General features: G+C 50.1%; 3 protein-coding genes across 22 annotated transcripts in view; 1 reads left to right on the top strand and 2 right to left on the bottom strand.

Annotated features, from left to right (window-relative positions):
• Positions 1-2,487: 2,487 nt before the first annotated feature.
• LOC125746792 (apelin receptor A-like) lies at positions 2,488-3,740 on the bottom strand. The gene has a single exon (XM_049021254.1). It carries the CDS (start codon positions 3,552-3,554, stop codon positions 2,508-2,510), a length of 1,047 nt encoding a protein of 348 aa, XP_048877211.1. The 5' UTR covers positions 3,555-3,740; the 3' UTR covers positions 2,488-2,507.
• Positions 3,741-9,859: 6,119 nt separating this feature from the next.
• LOC125746662 (TBC1 domain family member 10A-like) lies at positions 9,860-16,701 on the bottom strand. 3 transcript variants are annotated; one of them, XM_049020930.1, is made up of 10 exons: positions 16,064-16,190; positions 15,699-15,820; positions 14,172-14,271; positions 13,786-13,893; positions 13,544-13,650; positions 13,357-13,471; positions 13,083-13,148; positions 12,399-12,588; positions 11,935-12,089; positions 9,860-11,543 (listed from the first exon to the last, which is right to left on the bottom strand). In XM_049020930.1, exons 3-10 carry the CDS (start codon positions 14,214-14,216, stop codon positions 11,223-11,225), a joined length of 1,107 nt encoding a protein of 368 aa, XP_048876887.1. In that variant the 5' UTR covers positions 14,217-14,271; positions 15,699-15,820; positions 16,064-16,190; the 3' UTR covers positions 9,860-11,222. The 3 variants fall into 3 exon arrangements, with proteins under 3 accessions (XP_048876887.1, XP_048876885.1, XP_048876886.1); XM_049020928.1 differs by lacking the exon at positions 15,699-15,820 and having other exon boundaries at positions 16,064-16,701; XM_049020929.1 differs by lacking the exons at positions 15,699-15,820; positions 16,064-16,190 and adding an exon at positions 15,130-15,623.
• Positions 16,702-19,388: 2,687 nt separating this feature from the next.
• The window catches only part of LOC125746298 (zinc finger protein 239-like), an 80,045-nt gene continuing 77,409 nt past the window's right edge, over positions 19,389-22,024 (top strand). For 6 of the 18 annotated variants that reach the window (XR_007398927.1, XR_007398926.1, XR_007398924.1 and 3 more), the window contains exons 1-3: positions 19,389-19,518; positions 20,792-20,860; positions 21,297-21,434. Coding sequence is in view for 6 of the 18 variants with exons in the window: in XM_049020131.1 (XP_048876088.1) it covers positions 21,330-21,434 (105 nt within the window). In the remaining 12 variants the exon portion in view is untranslated. Of the gene's footprint in view, positions 19,519-20,791; positions 20,861-21,296; positions 21,486-21,891; positions 22,001-22,024 lie in introns of all 18 variants that reach the window. The other 12 variants (XR_007398921.1, XR_007398920.1, XM_049020128.1 and 9 more) reach the window with 4 other exon arrangements.

Raw genomic sequence — 22,024 nt, forward strand, 5'->3', positions numbered from 1 at the left:
CAGACAGGAGGTGCCAGCGGCTCATGCCATTGGCTACCACCGGGAGGGTGTGGCCGATTGCCCTGGCACTCTTGAGATGAGTGTGGCAGCCACTCCAGCCCGGCCAGTTGCTTGGATCCCGAATGGGGACAGACGCATACCTGCGTGGGATGGTGACCTCACCTCAAGGCGTGAGAGCGCCGCCCTGCTGGGGAAACACTCAGACCAGCATGAGCACGAGCCAAGGCCAGCAGCTTTGCACACCACGGCGATCACATTACAGCCCTAAATCCACACTGTACCTCTGTAAACATGGGGGGGGCATGAAACACCAAGGAGCAGGTCTGCAACCAAATGCTTTTGGTTCACATTTCAGGGGGTAACTTTAGGGTTTGGGCAGAGACCAATTTTTGAAAAAAATCATATGGCAAAAGAGGAAGAGGCTGATCAGAACTATGGCGGATTGACTCACCATCACTACAATTAGCCTGGGCAGAAGTGGGGGGGGGGGGGGTCCACATTTGTTTTAGGGAGACACCCAGTTGTACTGGGGGGGGGGGGGGGGGTTAAGGTGTAACAATAATAAGAAACCTAAGCTGTGGGTGCAGGCGGAGCCGTGACCCCCCCCCCCCCCCCAAATGAACAGCTGCGCTCTGTGTTGTACAACCAAAGAGGCTCTGCAGTCTAGACCAGTCTGCTGAAGGACTTTAAGCCCGGATCAGTCCTGTGGCAGGACAGACAACCCACCCAGGGGGGCCCCATGGGGGGGTAGGTACCATAGGGGTGCTTCTGGACGGCGGTGCTTCTTGGCCTAATTTTTGCCTTTAGTTTACAGTAAACAAAGCGGGCTATTTCAACCCACCTGGTGTGTGTTCAGAGCCATGCACAGCCTGCCTGATTGTCCTAAATGAGACCCCGGTCCCCAGCCCTCGGCCCCCCACTCCCCAGCCCCCGGTCCCCAGCCCTTGGCCCCCCACTCCCCAGCCCTCGGCCCCCCGGTCCCCAGCCCTCGGCCCCCCACTCCCCAGCCCTCGGCCCCCTACTCCCCAGTTGCTGTGTGGAGCTTGCAGTTATGTACATAAAGTTTTAAAAACCTACCCTGTATAATGTACATAAAATTAAACCAATTACAAAATATCCATCCTTTTCCCATCATTCCCATGGACACTGGAGCATTATAATAGTTACTGTAAAAACTCTTTATGTAAATGGAACATTCATTCATCCCCGGTGGGCTTTTACATTTTCATATACCCTATCCTGCTCTCCATGAGACCAACAGGCCGGTGAGAGCAAGCTTGAGTGTCGCAGCGCAGGGGCGGGCAGCGTACCGCACTCCGGGGCTGGGGGCTCAGGACATTGCTCATGGCCCGAAATCGAAATTACTCTACCAACCCTGGGATTCAAACCAGGACCCTTCTGACCTACAGGGCAACACACAACCCTTATAAAAGAAGCTTTCCTATTTATAGTGAAAGATAAGGCACAGCACGAGCAGCAGGTCAAAGAATGAAGCACCAATCAGCTCTCTTTGGGTGGCAAACATTCACAGACACGCAGACAGACAGCAGCAGTCTGGACAGTAGGACAGTGCCACTAGCAGATCCTCAGAGGCTGCTCATCCTGTTTGCACTTCCTTGGCATCGTGGCAGGCTTAGGAAACGCCTGGAACTCTCATCTCCTGCAGTGGCGGCCAAGAAATACGCTTGTTTTGTGAAGCAAAGACATAAACAGGCATTTGGAAGAACCCAGAGACAGAAACAGGCGTTTCCTGGAGACGCTGATTGTGTGCAGGAAGGGGGGGGCTGTACGGTGGGCCTGTCGTGGTACAGGAAAGGCCCTGAGGGATTCTGCAGACATCCTGCACATTTCCGAAGACATTCACCCATATCTGCGCAACCATGACCCATGAGACTGAACGCAGCAATGCAGAGTCATGTATAAATGCTTTATTCAAAGCATCATGCACCATCTCATAATACAGCTACATCACAAATTAATTGCTAGGCACAGCTGCCATGTGCTGATTGACGTTATCAGAGCCTGTTTACTGGGCCAGGAAACGCGCAGCTTCTCTGCTCTGGATTAATGAAGCTTCTGTTTACACAAGTGCTGAAAACATGAGCAAAAGCTCAGTACAGCAGTCTGATCTTCTCCAATATTCCATAGTCATGCACACATATACATATATACACTATACATGTCCGTTTCCAGCAAAGTCCTGCACTGGACGATGTTCTGCTCGAGAATGCAGCGGCCAAAGCAGGCCCCCTTTGGAAGGAGACATTCCCCTCGGTGAGAAGGAGTAGCTGCCGGGAGCTGGTTCACAGTGCTCCTCCGTGTTCATCCTGGGTGTCGGGTCACCTTCTGTGAAGATGGTAGCACTGGTCTGGGCTCAGTCCACACGGGTCGGCAGTGCTTCTGAGTTAGGCTTGTCCACGCATGTCATCTCAGGCTAGAGAACAACCCCCCCCCCCCCCCCCCCCCCCAACCCCACCCCACCCCCGCCTCACCTGAGGCTCACCAATTCACACCTTGGTAGCCACGGTGTGACCCTCACACTTCTGGCCCTGTGATGACTGGGAGCTCACAGGAGCCTCGGCATCCTTGCTCAAGCGCAGCAGCCGCAAGCACTGGGTGCGGAAGCGCAGGTCGAAAAAGGCGTAGAGGAAGGGGTTGAGGCAGCTGTTGACGTAGGCCAGGCAGGTGGCGTAGGGCAGTGCCATCAGCAGCCAGCTGAGGAAGCTGCAGGAGTTGGGCGCCAGCTGGAGGTATGACAGGGCATCGGCGGTCTTCAGCATGTGGAAGGGCGCCCAGCAGACGGCGAAGACGGCCACCAGGGCGCTGATGATCTTCAGGAGCCGCCGGCGCCGCTGGTCCTCCTTGTGCACGGCGCCGAAATGGAGGCTTATGGCACGGCCAATGAAACAGTAGCAGATGGTCATGGCCAGGAAGGGCAGCAGGAAGCCCAGCAGCGTGGACGAGAGGCTGAGGCCGGCGATCCACGCTCCCTCCTGACCTTGGTCCGTCATCACGGGACTGAAGTCCATGGCGCAGATGATACGGTCATGTGACTCACTCATAGTGGTGCGGAAGAGCAACGTGGGGGCGGCGAGGGTGACAGACAGCAACCAGATGGCCCCCAGGGAGCCCAGCATCGTCCCCTTGGAGCGCGGTCGACCGGCCGGCAGCGGTCGCACGATGGCCAGGTAGCGGTCGAAGCTCATGCAGGTGAGGCAGAAGACACTGGCGTACATGTTGAGCAGCACCACATAGCTGCTGATCTTGCAGAGAGCCACGCCAAAGGGCCAGTGGTAGCCGAAGGCAGTGTAGACCGCCCACAGCGGCAGCGTGACCACAAACGTGAGGTCAGCCAGGGCCAAGTGTCCGATGTAGACATCAGCCGCCCGGCGCTTGGACTCGGACTTCCATACAGTGATGATGACGAGCCCGTTCCCTGACAGCCCCAGGATGAAGATGACCATGTAGAGCACGGGCACGAGTGAGTAAGAAGGTCCCCACTCTGCATACTCACATGAGGTTTCGTTGTCTTCCTCAAAGTAGTCCCCCTCCATCTTGGCCAACTGGAGCACTGTTGCTTTTCAAAATGAAGTGTGTCTTTTCCTTTGCTGTCTCTCTGATCAGAAAAATAAACAGGGAGAAACCACAACTAACAATGAAGTAGAAAACAAAGAGTCTTCCTGCACACAGTAAAAGCGCCTTCCGGTCACTGGACGGTGAGCTGCACCCAGAGGCCAGCAGGTACCGTGTGTGCGCGCTGGCCCCTTTTAAAGCCTGCCGGCCCCGCCCTCTGGGGCCTGCGTCACAACCCCTCCCTCTCACACATTTCACCTCATTTCAGTCATTGCTTTTATTTATTTTATAACTATTTCATGTATTTATACTTTAACCGTATGTAATGTTTCAACTACTTTGCTTATTATTTATTTGTTTGTTTGTTTGTTTGTTTATGTCCCCACAGTAAATAACCGTACTTCGATGCATTGTGACTGCCGCGGATTTGTTTTGCGTTGTTTAAAATCCTGTTATATGTTACATGTCGCTGACTGGATGGCACACGAGTAAGAATTCCTATGTACTGATGTGCAAAAGGCAAATTAAATATTTTGAATCTTTATGCATTTGTCTCGGGGTACTCAACCACAAAAATATTTTAGTTATTGAGAAAGTGCTCCCGGAATAATTACCACTATAAAAATGATGGTCACAAACAAGAAAAAAAAAAACATTTGGGCACATGTTTCCGCAGGTATAAAATAGTATGACTCGCGGTTGACATCTGTCTTACTATGTTTTGGACTCAAAATGATCGATTCTATGCTAAATTTAGTGTGGTCACAAATTTAAGGCAACTTTTATTTTTATATGAACACGTTTGTGAGGGCGAGGTACTGCTAATAAAGTAACGCGTCCCCCGAAACAAGACGCTGCGTGTCAGACGGCAAGTCGGGACAAGTTATAATATGATTTAAATATGAATTGGCGGCTGTGGAGGGATCCTGGGCATGCCCGCATCTTAAACCCTGCAACAATTTCAGCGTGAATAGCCCAAGAATGAGATATATCAGTGCATTGTATATCTTTGGATGTACAGCTCGATTAATATGACCACTTTGTACCTTAAGTAGACTGTGATTAAATCAAGAATATAAACCACAAACTGACAAAGAACCCGTGACATTCTTTATTTGCATTGTTTACAGCGTCGTTTACAAAAAAAACTAATCAAAATAAATACAATATTAGAGTGCAAAGAGACATTCATAAATATAGAATCAGAATCTTTATTATCATTGTATAAGTACAACGAAATTGATATTTTACTAGGCAAAAAAGGAAAAATAACCGAACTGAATTTCAGTTCAGTTGAATTTTAGTCTTATCCCGATGAATTTGTTACTACCGTTTAAAGACGGAAATAAATAATAAATAGCATATTAAAGTGTTCAAGCTGTCTGTTTTTTTTAGCCCCGTCTGGTCTCTTTCTAACATCCATCGTTTAAGAAACTTCCAATGATTAGCAGCAGCAAGCCGCTGGCCGTGGCACCTCCGCTGATGCCGAACGATCACACTGATCGTGCCGCGTATTTGTGCGTTTCTCTGTGCAGAGCGGTCGTGGTCTGTTGCGCGTTGTAGAATTTTAAAGTTGGAAAATTATTTTGTATCCTGACTGCTGCAACATTTAAGGGGCCCACCGGGAATTGTCCCCAGTCTACCAATTGGCCACTCCAGGCGTGGAGGTCGCCCGTGTGCCGCGTAATTAGGGAGAGGGCACCGCGGTACCTGTGTTTGGTGTTATATATCCAAGCAGACCAGTTTACATCACAGATTCATCGCTCATCAGTTGGCTAAATGTGGCGCCAAGAGCTGTTCAACTCAGACACAACTATCAGTCAGCACAGCGCCTCTGAGTGCCTCTGCTCTGGCCCCCAGATTTGGCGCCTCTGACCTCAGCACTCCACCACCCCCCCCCCTCAACTAAACAGGGAGCAGGAAGGATGAATGAGCTCATTCAAAATCACACTTAATTTCTTTCCCGTTTGTGAAATGACATGAGGGAGAGGATGCAGAGCATGCAGCCGGCCTGAAGATCCCGTTTGAAAAAGCCAGCGCCGATATTTTCACAGAGATTCAGATAAAGGTTCACGAAAGACAGACCACACACAGAGCGGACAGACATCTGCTGCGTGACCAGCTGTGAGCCGGTCTGAGCTGTAATCGTCACAGGCGGTTATGTCAGCCACACTCTGCGGGGTCCTGCAGGGGGACGGGAACGCCCCTTCAGCGGGCCGTGAATTAGATGTGCTGTCTGGGGTCCGAATGCCTTGTCCACCGACCCAGATCCGGCAGGCAAAGCTGCATGTTACGCTTCCCAGCATTGCGTTTAACTGTGAGACCTTGCATCCGGTTGAGCTGGGTCCATGAGGTCCAGCCCACCCTTTCCTTATTTGGGCATGGAATTAACCACGCTCACATAAACCCAGTCTCCATGAGTCTCTCGAAAGCTGTGCCTGGGTTTCTGGTAGTATAACCCACAAAATGCTTCCTTCCTTTAACTCAGTGGTTCTCAAACTCGGTCCTCGGGACCCACTGCCCTGCTTGTTTTCCAGCTATCCCTGCCACACTCACTGCTGATTACCTGGATCCGGTGTGTTCAGTCAATCAGAAGCTGAAAGACAGCTGGGACTCGTGTGTGGGGCAGGGATAGCAGGAAAACAAGCAGGGCAGTGGGGCCCGAGGACCGACTTCGAGAACCACTGCTTTAACTGAAGAGCTCCCCCGCACCCCAGCCCACGCTCCCCACGACTGACGACCTTTTTGAAGTGTGACTCCCCCAGTTTTCACAGGAAGTACTTGGGGATGAATCGTGGGCTCCATGCGTATGATGCTGACAGACACGATATGGTGACTGTGCCCTGCTCATGTTGTGTGAGAATAAGTAATGACATCAGAGGCGGAGGGAATGTGGAGTAAATGGGGCGGATGCAGGTACCAGGGGAAACTCCCCATGTACTTAAAGGTAAAACACAGTAAAACAGGCAGTGTAGGGGCAAGGATGTCTCAAAGAGTCCGATCATTTCTGTGAGAGGGAATCTGAAACATTCATGATTCGAAAAACCAACAAGTAAGAACTGCCCGTCTGGTGTGAAGTCATTGGCCTCCCATCATGGCTGCTCATCTTCACAGTCCGTGTGTCAGTCCTGACGTGCCTGAAGCAGCAAACGGGACCCTTCAGAAACACACAATGTCCCTGAGCCCCCCTCCCACTCACACAGGCCCCCTCAGGGTTAGCACCACCTGATTGGCTGCTGCTTATGGGCGGGGCTGCCCAAAGCGTCTTGGGGTATACAATGGCAGGATGGGAAGTGTCCACTGTGCTCTTCCAATCAGCACATCCATCTTGCTGTGTTTTCTTTCAGCATTTTTTGCATCATAAACATTTTTGATATCTCCAAAATGCCACGTTTTGGAACTGTTTCGGGGACCTGCAAAATGCCTCTGCATCTATATTCTCTTTGTCCACCCAGAGCTGCTATCCATTAATTCTCAAATCAAAAGGACTTGCTAAAGAAGGAAGTGACACAGCCCCATGGGACTAGGAGCGGAGCAATCCTGGGTCTCTGCACGGTCCTGCTGGCCGCTCAGGCTGAACACACTCGGCTCTTACTTTGCACGTCCATCCTCACCAAGGTGCCATCAAACCACACATCAACAAAGACACCAAAAAGAGCTTTTTACCATTGGGGCCTATTTAGATGGATGGACAGACCTCCTGCAACGTCCCATCTAATCATCGTGTCCAAGGTGCCCTTCTTCCTTATCTGTTCATCGCATTGACATGGCCGGGGGCGACGGGCGACGTTTGTGTGTCCGTATGCGGGCAGAGCCAGAGAAGCAATCAGGAAACAAGCTGACAGCTGAACAATGATAGGAAGACGCTGCTGTTGTCACAGAGATTAATGCCAAACATAGCTCCCTCCCTCTAAAATCTTGAGCACAGCTCATAAACACCCCCCCCCCCGGGTTCTCCTGCACACTAGGTCATTTTAGATGGGGGGGGTGGGGGGGTGTGTGTATTAACTAACACACTGTTCTCCAGCCAGACCCATGCATTCATTATGTTCCTTGTGTTAGTTGAGAGAGACGGGCAGCCAGGCAGACAACCGGACAGAAGCATGACATCATAGGGTGCCGAAAAAAAAAACCTTTATTAAAATCCTTAGTCTTAACTGACAAAGCACAAGAAACGTAATATGCAGAGATAGAGAAACATAAAAGAGAATCTTTGAAAAACGTTTATATAAATAAATCGTCAGAAGAGTCAGTTTTGAGACAGGGGGGTCTCGGTGATCAGGGCAGATGCCTAAATGTGACATTTCTCTCCCCATGTGACCTCAGAGGTTTGCGGGGCAGATGAACAAACAAAGTGCCAGCAGAACTGACAGGACGAGTCTCTCCGACCAAACTGGGAATGGGGGATATGGATGGTCAGGGGAACAGCCAATCAGATTCCTGCAGCAGTGTCAGAGTAACGGCCAGATGCACCAGCCTGCGAGTAAGAGGGTCCCTCCTGCTGCAGCGCCAGGCACCTCCAGGCTTTCCCACCTCCTGCTGCAGCGCCAGGCACCTCCAGGCTTTCCCACCTTCTGGGCTCAGATTTCACCTCCATTATTTTACCACGTAATCTGAGCATTGGCCTCCTAACGTCTGACCACTAACCGCCCCACAGCACCGTTGCTGTGTTGCAAAGGAAGTTTTGAGGCATTTCAGAGCTTTTTACATGATGACTGGGACAGTAACTCCATGCTCCCTCTGTCCAGCACTGGGCCAGCCTGAGACTTCAGCATGGGAGCAGCAGAGCCCCCCCTCCTTCAATCTGCTCTTTCTGGAGCAGAAAGGCTGGGAGAGAGATGCAGGTGATGGGGATGATTCCATTCAGATGTATTTATATAGCGCCTTAAGCAAGTGGCCCTGCCCCATGCATGAGCTCCTCAGGGAACAGTGACAATGGCAAGGAAAGTGAGGTAACCATGGGAGGAACCAGACTCAAGGGGAATTCCATCCGTCTATGGCCTTAACTTCACTTAAGGTTCAAACTCAGTCAGTTTCCCATAATGCACCGGGAGATGCTGAACAATGTAGATCTGTAGAGTTAGATCTGAAAATGCACAAAACAGCATCTCTGACAGAATAGAAGCCTTCACAGAGTGCTCAACCTGAGCATGTGCACACAGAGCAACATCAATGCACTGCACACAAGACGAATATCTAAAAGTCGGCAAGCAGACCTGCCAAGCAGTGATGACGGGTTTGTGGCTGGAGTCTTAATGCAGAACATTGTGCTTAATTTATCAATAAAGTAATGGCAGGTTTCACACCAAAATGGTCAACAAGTATCTCAAGTACAAAACCCTCGGCAAAACCACACAAGTAACCTGACAACAGCACTTTCGATTATATTTCAAACTGAGGCAACAGTAACCATTTTATGGGTCTCTAATCGCTTTGCGTACAGCAGCTTGCAGCACCAAAGGACTTCAGAAGAAAAAGGATTCCGACAGGCTATTTAATTACCCTACCAAGGGTGGCTGTGTCTGAGGGCAGGCAGGTCGCGGCTAATGCAGAGAAGCTAGTTCTCTTACTGCACGGCGAAGCTCCCTGTGACACACGAGCCCCAGGCGTCACGCCACATTAAGAAGCCTCACCTGCAGAGATTAAAAGGCAGAAAGGCATGGATCCATTACCCAAAGGCACGCCGGCCACACAATCACGCTCCAGCATAATGAGGGGGGGGGGGCTGCACCGCAGCTGGCCGGGCAACAGGCCAAGGTCTCGGGGAGGCAGGTGGCACAACGGCCACTAAGAACAGATCCAAGTCTCTGGAAGGGAGCTACTGTTGGACCTTTGAACAGGAGACATGTCCCATCTGTACTGGGGTATAACATGCCAGTACATGAAACAAGTTAATCTGAAGGGACAGGGAGGTGCTGTTCTGACAGAAACAAGGGAATCTCTTGAGCAGCTTTCAAGATGCAAAGGGACAAGGGTCCCGAAGACGATGCCAAAACGCAGCCCAGTGGACGAGCTGGGGAGCGAGTCAGCACATCCCAGCACATGTGACAAGTAACACCACTATTCCGGAAACATGACGGGCGAGATCACAAACCCAAAGCAGACTACACAGGAAGTAAAGCCCAAATGCCCATTTACGGCGAGAAGGCAGCAGGCGTCTTCCATCCGTCAGCGGGATAGCAGAGTCGGCACCCAGGCATCGATACGGCTGCATACTTCCTCCCTGCGACGGTGCAGCCAATCAAACGCGCCGAGACGGAACACAGTGAAAAGAACATGGCAGACAGACGGTGTTAATCGTTTTTATTTGAGCAAATACAAGCTTCCTGGTGCAGAAACAGCATCGAGTACATCGTTGTATTTTTTTTCCAGGTTAAAAAAGTTATTGCAATTGTTAAAAAAGTAGAAAAACGAGGTCTTTGCGTTGCCGCTGTGTCTGGCACGGCCCATTCATCACACCCTCGGTGTGAAGGGGGGGGCAGCTCTATGACTAAACGGCGCGCGAGTGAATGAGCCCCAGAGCGAGAATAAAGAGCCCTTTTAGGTCGCCTCTCCGGTCAGGACATCCGTCTCCAGCGAGGAGCCGGCGATGATGCCCCCAAGCCCACCTGCCCCGGCTATGCCGTGGGAATGAGTCACTCGCACGCTCTGAGCACTAGGCAGACCTGAAGGTTAGTGTGTGGCCTGGAATGCTAGTGTGGAGTAACCGTGGAGGTCAGTGTTGGCATTAGCTGGAGCAAAAGCCAGGGTTATGCTTACGTAAGCAGGGAGGGATGCATATGCAGACCTGGGGTACGGGCATGTTTGAGTGCAGGTTCCCTGGCTGCGAGGGAGCCAGGATAACGTGCTCACAAGCAGACAACGGGTGGACAATCACACTGGAATGCTCTCCACAACCCCTTCAACACAGGAATCAATGTTAAAGAGGCGTCAAGCTCACTGCATCGTAGATCAACCAAAGCACACGCACTAACCGTGGATAGAAGTCACCACCGGCATGGTGCACAAAGTCAATCAGGCTCTGCATCCCGTGTGGTCATGTGTGGCTGTGCATGTGCCGATCGGCCGTGGGGGCGTGGCCCGGGATGGGCCGTGGGGGCCGTGGCCCGGGATGGGCCGTGGCCCGGGATGGGCCGTGGGGGCGTGGCCCGGGATGGGCTGTGGGGGCGTGGCCCGGGATCGGCTACCCATAAAGCTAGGTAATATCTGGCAGATGGGAAGCTTGTGTGTCACACTGTATAATCTAACTGCTGAAGTCAATACAAAAAGACTCACTGAAGATCACTGTGTTCTGGAGTGGTCAGAAATGCTACAAAAGCAGACATGGCTAAATGGCTCCCCCTAGCAGACAAAGAAGCAGACAACAAGTTGTCCTGAGCTCTTCCTGCAGTCATACTTGCTAAAGCAAAACCCTCAGTGATTCACATATCAAAGTTATGTGAGCCCCCGCTCCCTCCCCAGTTCCAGTGGCCAGAACCAACAGGCTTAGATCCCAACCATGCCCCATGTTGGTAGCTCCTCTAGGTTAAAGCATGGCATGTGGGGGGGGGGTCAGTTCTGTAGGAATGTAGTAGCGGTCCCAGATCTACTGCCTCAGTGGTTCCCAGTTGCAATCCCACATGCCACCAGCAGGGCGGCAGCAGGTGCAACTACAGGTAGGTGTCCTGCTCGCTGCTGCTCAGACTCAGGTCAGAGCCCTGCAGCCCCGTGTCCCTTAGGATGGGCCGGGGCTCGCCCTCTCCCTCAGGGACAGCCGGGGGCATGGAGGCGCTCTGCGGCAGCCCCATGACGATTGTGGGCAGCTGCTGCAGGTGCTGCTGGCACGGAGGCTCCATCGCCATGATGGCCCGCGCACCGTGCAGCCGGGGGGGTGACCTGCAGTGCAGCTCGCCATGCGTCTCCTTCCAGCGGCGCAGCTGGACCTGATGCTCCTTCTCGACATCCCGCTCGGACACGGGCAGCTCCAGGACCTGGGAGACAGATGGCAGCGTGACAGCGGGGGACAAAAGAGGGAATAACAAAGGAGAGAGAGTGGAAAGCAACAGTAAACGGAGCAGTTAGGGACATGAAAGTCAGAGTTCATCACCAAAGCTATGACCCTGGGAAGCTATATGATACGGGGAGGCACCTAAAGCCCCCTTAAGCCCCCCTGCCAGAAGCTCATGTGTCTGTCCACAGAAGAGCTCCACATATTTGATCTCCTCCCTGTGTCCTTTGTCTTTTTAGCAGCTGGATTTAGGCTTTTTGCTAAACACACTTTTTCTCCACTAACTTCTTCAAGTCCCTGGAGACCAGAGTCAGAAATAAAAACGGCGTATTAATCATCCACCACCAGAGGGCAGCACACACACCCCCCCCTACCTGCTGGACGAGGAAGGCCTCCTGCATGTAGCGCAGGTCTAGGGCACGAAGCCGCTCCATGGTTTCATACTGGCCCGGACATGCCCTCAGCTTCTCTGGGGTTCCCAGCATGCTCCGCAGTAAGACCAACGCCACCCGGAAAATGATCTTCACCCCTGAGGTCAGGAAGCCAAGATCGGCGTTTACGTTCCATTTCCAGACAAATCGGAGAAATTCTGGTCAAATATTTTCTTCTTATTATTGAGTTTAAAAACAATCGAAAGACAGGAAATATAAAGAATGGCATCACCAAAGCATTGTGGGAAAAAAACAGCATTTTGGTATATAATGTGTTTTTTTTTTTTTTATGAAATAAGTTTTGTCAATGGACACATTCATAAAACATGGACATATGGCAGCTACATGGGTGACAGGCTAGCGTGTGATTAGCATGTATGGTACGTGCCCGCCCACGGCACCCTCACCCTCGCAGAAGAACATGTCCCAGACACGGAGCACGGACGCCCAGGGTAGTGTACGCGAGAAGGCACACATGAACCACTCGGTCATGTACAGGACGGGCTCCAGCTTGTGTTTCTTCAGGTGCCGGTGAGCTACAGGGGACAGGCGACGGAGCAGCCCGAACAGGATCTCCCCGTCCAGCTGGATCGCCTCCTGCAGGCCGGCGGAACAGCAGCACACACATCTCAACACGCAAGGAACCTGCAGTGTTCCGCGCTCCCAGTCGTGCAAATGCCTGTGATAGATCCTGCCAGGAGTCAAACTAGAGCTTACGATTACTCGGTGAAACGAGATTACTTGATTTTTTTAAATGCATTGTTTAAAAATGTATCTTCCCGATGATTCTGCAATACGGTGCTCGGAAGACAGAGCGAAGCGAACGAGGGTCCAAATAAAATGCGAGCGAAAGCCTCCTGCATGTGCAAGTACTTCACATCAGAATGACTGCAACGCATCTTAAAAGAAAACACAGACGCAGACATAACCACATAACAGCATTCAAACCCAGAGACTTTGTGCTTCAGCCACAAGCCACCAGTCTGTGGACGAGATCTTTTCCTTAGACTTAAGTGAAAGCTAGACAGACTAGGGGTAACACTGAAGCCACAGAGCACTACAGTAACGATGGGGTCAAAGGTCGGCCTCACCAATCCAGCGCTGTAGTACCCAGGGAGGTACTTCTCACAGATCTGAACCAGGCCCCAGAAAGCATCCTGTCAATTGAAAAAATGATCTGTACTAAACAGTGGTGCACAGGGAATAAGAATGCCTCTGCAGCATACCGAAGTATTCCGAGTTATATAAACTATGAACGTACCATAGGGTACATTTACCACAGTACACCGAGTTATGTATACCTACAGCGGGGTGAACATTCAGCACAGCACAGCGAGCTCTGCACACACAGGGCATTGCACTTACTTCGGCGGGCATGTGCATGAGCAGTACAGCAGCGACAGGAGCCTGTGCCTGGCAGTAGCCCTCGTCCGGCCGGTACAGGGTGTAGGCCTTGAGGACGCGGTTCAGGTCCTGCTGGCTACACAGAGAGCAGGATGAGAAGGCAAGCGCTGGTGCAGACCGGAGCCACGGCACAGTGATGACTTCTCACCCGTGACCTCCACGCGCCATGAACATCTCATGGAAGGGAAACTGTCGGTGCAGGTCGCGCTCGATCACGTCCAGCCACACAGGGTCCCCCGGCAGAGCATCCAGCTCCTGCACACAGCGCACACAGCACCGAGGATGACATCATCTGCTAAACGCATAAACCCCTTTTAGGGAATTCCGGTGAAGATCACAGTGTCCTCCCAGTGCACCATGGAGAGGCTACGTGAGCGACGGTAAACATACCTGGAACTTTCCCGAGTTCTGCTCACGCTTCACTTTGGCCCCAGACAGGTAAAGCCAGGCACGTCCGCGCAGTGAGGGTGGGATTCCCTTCTGACAGCGCACCTTCACCTGGCGTGGGGGGGGGGGGGGGGGGCACACGCTGCAGTGAGCACCTACCAGCACCCTAACCCTAACTCACACATTTATGTTCAGCAACGACTGGGTCAGGGTCACACTGGTGTAGGGAGGGAGGGACAGGCAGAGCAGCAGGGTCATATTTTGTGGGGGGGGGGGGGGGGGGGGGTACCACCAGAGGGAACAGGATGACACACCAGAGGGAACAGGCAGAGAGTCAGAGTCATGGGGGGGGTGGTGCTGTCAGAAGGGAGGGCAGCTCTGAGATTCACCTTGCGGTGCCTCTTGGACATCCACTTGTCCCAGTGGTTAAGCATGTCCAGCCACTTGGCCTCCCGCTGACGCAGCACCTCTGGGGGGACGTCTTGGGTCCTGAGGAGGCAGCAGGCAGATCAGAGTCTGGATGGGGCTGGGGGGGGGGGGGGGGGGGGGGCACGAGGCCCAGACACCCAGCAGGTCCACGTGTGCAAAAGCTCATCACAGCACATTCAGTTTAGAGAGAATTCACTGACTGCAACCCCTGGGGCCACGGTGTGGATGGATGGAAACCAGGATTACATCGACGTCTGGGCCAGAATTTACAAAGCATCACGCTAGAAAACCAGCCAGCAGAGCTACCAAATTGAGAAGCACTAGCATGGAACACCGACAATCTCTTACGGCTCCGGAAGCTGCAGTCTGCGAGACCAACAATTAGTCCAAGTCACACACACAGGGAAGCCGAAATGCACGCAGGTCACTAATCCAAGGTCGGCAAGTTTTCAGAGGGAGAGGGTCACATGGGCAGGGGGGTGATTATACACTCTCGGCAGATTACTACAGATCAGCAGATTACCAGGATGGGAAGAGGGAAAGGCGGCACCAGGAAACAGGCAGCAAACTCAGCACATACAGCCAGGCAGGGAATAAGCCCCACCGGACACACGTGCTGAGCGCCACAACAGCCTGACAGGCGCACGCAGCAAGCCAAGCCCATACAAAAAAACATGCCAATAGGCCAAGCCACGCCCATCGCGCTTCCCAAACCACCTGGGTGCCTGACACTATGGTAGGATTACAGAAAGAGACAGGCAGAACATCCTCCTGGTGTCTCAGAGGATAGTGATTAAACACAGCAAAATACTCCCCAGTGTGCTACAGCAGGCTTTTTCGCCTCTCCCACAATTCCACGCAGACTTCTCCGCAACAAAAGCAGAGCTGACTGTCAGGAAATGAGATAAAGTTTAATACCAGTCAACTTAAGCGCTCCCAGCAGAATGCTGATCTCTATCACCAGCGGGGAAAACAAACAGAGCACCGCAAACTGCACAGCCAATTAGCAATTACACACATGGCTCCGACCAATCAGGAGTGCGCGGCTGAAGAAGCAGAACCAATCCGATCACCCCTCTCACACCGACTGGCATGTGTCGGTCTCACGTGCACATATCTCGGCAAAACAATTTACCGTGATTAACCTCTCAAATGGAGGGATTAGGGCAAGGAGATGAGCAACAATAGGAACCAGTCGAAATGCATGATGCGAATACATCCTTACAGGTGGACTATGTCCCAGGACACATACGCCAATAAACCACGGCTTATGACGAGGAAACAAGAAGTCCGTACAACTGCGGGAATCAGCTGCACGGACCCCTGTTATGGCGGTTATAACTATCACACGGCCGGCCGCATGTTAATCGTTAGATAAGGTTAATGGTTAAACAGAAAAGCCTCTTACAGCAGGAGCACTGCAAGCCTTAACCACTGCCGTGCCAAATCAATCGCATCGCACGATCCTAAAAGCGAGAGTCACTCACGGCTGTGCACAGCCGGACAGGAGCAGAAACCTCTCCCGGCCCTGGGACCAGCGAGGTCCGGCTGCGTGATCCAGCTGATCGGAGCAGGGCGCTGTGGCCGCAGTGCAGACGACGCCTTGTTTCTAGGGGTAATAAGGTGTCCGTAAGCTGTCTTCGCTAAACCCAAGGTCGCCAACTTTGGCCAGCTTTTGATGTAGCGAATTATAGGTTTATAATGGAACGAAAAGTCCGAAAGCGTGAGTGTCACGCCAGATTCTTGAGGGCTGGCAACCCTGTAAACCGGACCCCAGCTCTTCAGAGGGACCCGCAGGAAGATACGCGGAGGACAGGCAGCAAGAGCCAGACCGGCGCCCCCTCATACTTACACGTAGTCTGAGGTCTGCTGAGGCCCGCCTACGAAACCGTATTTATCTGGGCTGAAGTCCCCGGCTTGCGGAGCCCCCTGGGAGTCTGCCTGGGGTCCGTTTCCTGGTACTCGATCCATGGTGGGGCGGGTGTTACAGGGATCAGGAGGGTGGCGGAGGTTTGGCGAGTCCCCGGCAGCGGCGCGTAGCTCGCTGCCCCGGCATCAGGCAGACGGAGGCGCGGTCCCGTCAGACGCGCCGAAAAGCACCGAGCCGGGCCGAGTCACAGCTTACAGGCGCCTACTGGGTCGGCCGGCCGGCAGCCAGCACACACTGTTCCTTGTGCCAAGATCCCGCCGAGTGTTCATCCCCTTTAAATGCTGAGGCGATGCTGCCCGGAGGTTGGGGACACCCCAGGCGCCTTAGTCTCGGCTCCGGCCGCACTTCAAACACTCTTCCCGGCGCACGTCCCGAGTCGCTAGGACCCCGTCCGATCTTCGGATTTCGGACTTGTTAAGCTTCTTTTCGGCCGATGGTTACTACATGCCACCCCTAAACCGCCGACCGAAGGCTATGGTTAACATCAAAGTAATGGTAAAGCTAAAGCTAATGGTACGCCAGTCTCTGGCGGCGCTCGGGAGGCGTGTCCGAGCATGCGCAGTAGACGTGCCGGCTGCAGGAGTATCGTGGGGTGCGGTTCGAATCCACATACTCTTACCTTATTGTCCCCGAGAGTTATAACTATCACAGAATTATCTTAAATTCTGGTATATTTGTAAAACAGAGCACGAAATTCGTGGACATTTTGATAACTAATGATCCGTTTATACACTTGACCTCGACGATTAAAAAAAAAAAAAAACATATTTTATAGTTCAAAGTGGATCTGGTTTATTTCCAGCATATTTCTGGACTCGGCAGTTTTGTGGATTGGAAAATGAATCATTGAAAAGCAGATTATCGCTGAGGAGTTTCTCAGTTTCAGACCAGAACAAGCAAGCAAGCAAACATGAAAATTTAAAATCCATGTTCTTTTAATGTTTAAGATATAGAGAAAGAACACAACTCCGGGTTTTTTGGAAGTATAGAACCCAAAACCATTGCATGATGTGGCCAAAGACACACACACAGCACAATAGCCGGATTCTAAGCAACATGTGCTGTCTCTTCAAATGAAACTTATATATAAATCTTTCTGTCTGTTTCAGTTTTACAGCAGGTGTTGATTAAGGTTTTTAGCTTCCAGTCAGCATAATGAAGGGAAGTTATGACAGTACAAAGTTGATGTCACACCCCTGAATTGAAGTGTTCTGCCTCTTTTTAACTTTCCAGTGTTCATTACAGCATGAATAGCAAACACCATACCACAAAAATAATTATGTACTAAAACAGGCGAAACAAGTAAATTGTCATTGGATGCACAGCAGAATTTCAGCTAAAATGATATGTCTCACCTTAGATCTATGTTTTATTTCAAAATTTAAACAACAAAGTGAGTGTCATTCCTTCAGTAAACTGAGTGTATCCGCTTACCCAGTCCATTTTTAATAAAGGGAAGCTTATCAGACTCGTTCCCCTGGCACTTTGATGAAAAGGTCATGCATGGTGTTGGTTTTCGGCCTTAACGCTGGATAATCTACAGGAAATGATATGCATAATACTGAGGCGTTTCAGGTGGACAGAGAGGGATGTGCTTTTCAAATGAGGATCTCACTGACTCTAAAGGCAGAAATATACTTGCTGTTAACTACGTACATATCTACGTACGTACAGCCGCGGTCCGAATCCTGCGTTCTTGGCGTCGGTTTTTGTGCAAGTACTCAAAAATTAACGGAACGTATATGGAGATGCAATACCTGCGTAATTTATAGGGCGCAGAGTTGCGAGATCTTCACTCAACAGTCAAGATGTCCACGTTTGAGGACCTGTTTACTGAGCAAGTCCGCAATTATCCTAATTTATATGACGTGAAAGAACCTCCCTACAGTGACAAAATAGCATGTAATAATAGTTGGCAAGAGATTTCAAACATCCTGAATATTAATTCGGAAATTTGTAAAAACAAGTGGCGACAAGTGAGACGAATGTACCATCTCTGCGATTTGCGTTTTCTTCTCTGGTGCCCTCTCAGTATATTGAAGATTAATAATTCTTCAAGTGAAGACATATTTGTTCGCAATAACAGATGATGATTTTAAGATACAGGTATTCATTCATTTATTTGGTTTGTGGTGTCGACACTGATCCCTGGTGGTGAGGAGTACACACTACAGATTACGACGCACAGTACAGACGCAAGTATATCAGCACAAACGTTAACAACGCAACTGTGTACGGATACGTAGCTCACAGCAAGTGTATTTCTGCCTTAACACTCATTCAGTCGCAGGCCAGGCCTCTCATACCTGGGAAGGGAGGTCAATCCGCCTGCTTACCCGCTGCTATTGCACTAGGCACTACCAAGTTCCCCAAATGGCAATAACCATGACAACCAGGGGTACTTTAATGCCCAGAGGGGCTCTGCTAAAATGGGGCCTCAAATTCTGACCTGCAGATATTGGTATCCCCCTCACCACAGCCCCATAACTTGCCCCCTAGTCATTGCATCGTTCCTTTGTGGCCCCCGAACCTGACGATGAGCTGCTCCACCAGCTTGGTCACTATTGTGGTGGCGCTCTAGTGCTGCACTGGGTACATCTGCTGCCAACAGCATCTGGCACCAGCATGTCTACCCCCACCCTCCCCATGGGGGCTTCAGCATGAGGGAGCTGAACTTAAAAGACACAAGCCAGATTCACTTAGGGGAAGGAGTGACAATACCATTAATGAAGTGTGCTCTATAGAAAGATGTGTGTAGGCTGTAGTCACAGACAATGGTTTGTATTTCCTGTGCTCCTGTGCTGGCCTGAGCTTTCTTCTGGTACGCATCCTGTCCAACCCCTGTTAAGGATTGCTGGAAGTACGTCACTAATGTTGATGTTGTTATTAATGTTGGTGCATTGTTGATAATGTTATGAGTTTGTTATAAATCGGTAATGCCTTTTACCTGTCTAAAATAAAATTTTGTCATAAGTATGTACATGAGAATTACATTCCACGTGGGGTCCGCGGATATTTACCATTATCCGGTCTTGGGGGGTATAGCCCGTGGATACGGGGGGGCTACTGTAATCGCTCTCTTCGACATTCTCTTTTAGTTATTTTTACATGCGTGGTGCGATGTTTCCCTTACAAATTAAAAGTCAGATAAGCGAAATATATTCATTTAGGCAAAGAAATACATGATATGACGAATTAAAACAACTTTTTTCCACGTGTGCAATTTGGCATCAGTCAGTAGAAAAATATATTCGGCAGAATTGGGGCGTGGCCAAGCACCGCCGACGCATGCGCAACGTTTTGCGTAACGCGTCGTTATGGTCGATACGGCTTGGCGTCGGCAGCAAAGGAGCAGGAAAGAATACATGGGATGTTTGGTGAGTATTATGGATGGGCGATACCAAATAATGCCTAAGTTAATATCCCGGTGCCTGTTCGGGGCCCTAAACAAAAAAAATTTGGATGGCGGGCGGATTATATTTGCGGTAGGGAATAAAATCTGAACCGGGCACTAAAGGACTCTCGCACACATTCCCCGCGCCCCGCATCACTACACACTGTTTGTAAGATTTATGCTGTTGTACATATTTATTCGATATTTTACACATATTATTTATAAATTACGTTTTGTCTCGGCTTTGCACCGTTCATGGACCCTGTAGAATGTCGACAATAAAGCACTGACTTGAACTGAAGTTTGTCGACCTGCATTAAGTATATTAGAATCGTTTCTCAAACTGAAACATGCAACCGAAAGAATCAATTGGCATCATGCACGAAAATTGCTTCAAAGTAATGAAATATACAATCAATTAGTGAGAGAATCAGGTTTGGATAACAACAGAGTAATTGCACGAGTCCTACGACATGCCAGGACCATTCATAAATTTTGTTCGTACCTAAAAGAACATTTGAAGTACGAGAATGTTGGTGAATATACTAAGTTATCCTAAATCACTCTTACGAGCTACATGAACGATTCTGCTCGTTCGAGTGGTTCTTACATGCGGCCCAATATTTCAGTACTGATCTGGACATGCTTTGTGAGTAAAGTGCAGCATTAGCAAATACAGAAATTTTAATTAAAAAAAAGTTTTTTCCTAAAACCTATTCACAAAGTGGCTGAGAGCAACTTTAAGTTTGAAAAAGAGCCAACTCCTAAGATAAGAGTAAGAGTCTGTCGCTTTGGTTGATGTCATTTCTCATGCACAAGCTTGCCTGCAGTAACCAGGGGACTGGTTGATGGTGCTGGTGAAAATGTATGTGCAGCGTCCCATGAACGCAAATACGGTGGAAACCGCTTAATGATCATGGTTACAGTGATCAACTGCTTATATGGATTAAAAACTTAGTTGAAGTCTTCGTTTTGGTATTTCTTATTTCAGTTTATGGAAATGTTTTAATTAATTATTATAACCCTGCCTTGCGTGACAGAGTACACAGTTTGTCTTAGTAAAATTCATATTAATTCTTATCCGTGCAATACTTCAGAAATGAGACCAGTATGTAAACACAATTTGCCAATATCGAGGTCATTTACATCCATATATTGTGTGATAAGCACATTATTATTGTCAAACTGTTAACTTTGTTAACTATGACTTGATTGTTTTTACTTTGTGTACATCAAACCAAATTCACTTTTTTTAGTTCCATCCAGGTTCACAGACTGAGGAAGTGAAAAGCATTTATTAACAAAGCAGCCTGAACCCCTGTCAGGTGAGTTCAGTTTGTTTTGTTATTTCAGGTCAGGCCATGGACATGTCAAGTAGAGGCAGATCCAGCCTCCAGGGCTGCATTCAGGAAATTTTATTTGCCATTATGAAGGAATTCTGTAGTTGTTATTGAGTGGCCCTGGAGCAGTATTTGGCATTAGGGGCTTTGCTGAAGGACCCAACACTGATATGACCACTCACCCAGCCACAGGATTTGAACCAGCAACCTTCTGATCATAGGCACAGAGTCCAATCCTGCACACACGGCTACATTAGGCAGGACAAGTTTCCCGGTGCTTCGGATCTTCATCCTGATGACCCAGTTGGATAAGAGCTGATAGCTCAGAGCCTGAAGCTGCAGAACCGATACAGCATCTGTGTCATGATTCTGCTAAATAAACAGGATCAAAACATGTTCATTGTTCCCTTTCTGCTCTCAGACGTCCCCCCGCAGGGCTGTGCCCAGCTGCAACATGGACCAGAAACCTCCCCAGCTAAGTGTGGCAGATGTGAAGGAGGAAGTGCAGGACGTCCTCATATCGGATGTGGACGGGGCCGGGCACAGCAGCCCTGACAAGGTGAAATGGAGCGCTGCTGGTGTGGGGCCCAGCTGCCTTCTGCACTCACAGGTTGCTCACCTTGCTTGTTAGTATCCAAGCAACTGCATGACTTTTGACCTTTCTGAAGTCATCTGGGATTTTTAACAGTCTCTGTCTGTCCTGCTCCAGCCATGTAGCTATGACAGTGAATCTGCATCTAAACATCTTCACAGGCCTGCTGTCATGTCAGCTGTGCTTTTACCCTGTAGTACCTTCAGCAGTGAGCTGCTTAGATGGATTAGGAGTGGAGAGAGAGCAGCAGCTTGAGGGCAGCTTGTGTTCAGTATCAGTCAGGAACAATGTCTCCTGTATGATACCTGGTTGATAGACCTGGACCTGCCTCTGTGTGTGATGCTGAAACATGTTGCTTTCAGTCCCATAGACCAGATTAATCCTTTACAAAATAATTCTATTGACTCTGTTCTCTTTTCCTCAGAATGCAGAGAGTACAGTGTGTCCCGTCTTTAATGGGGAGGTGAAAGAAGAAACAGTGTTTCAGGACGTGACTGAGCTGGTGGATGGGAGTGTCAGACCTCTAATCCCAGGTGACTATAGAAACATCTTCCAGC

Source organism: Brienomyrus brachyistius, chromosome 7 (assembly GCF_023856365.1).
Source record: "Brienomyrus brachyistius isolate T26 chromosome 7, BBRACH_0.4, whole genome shotgun sequence".
In the NCBI taxonomy this organism is placed as follows: domain Eukaryota; kingdom Metazoa; phylum Chordata; class Actinopteri; order Osteoglossiformes; family Mormyridae; genus Brienomyrus; species Brienomyrus brachyistius.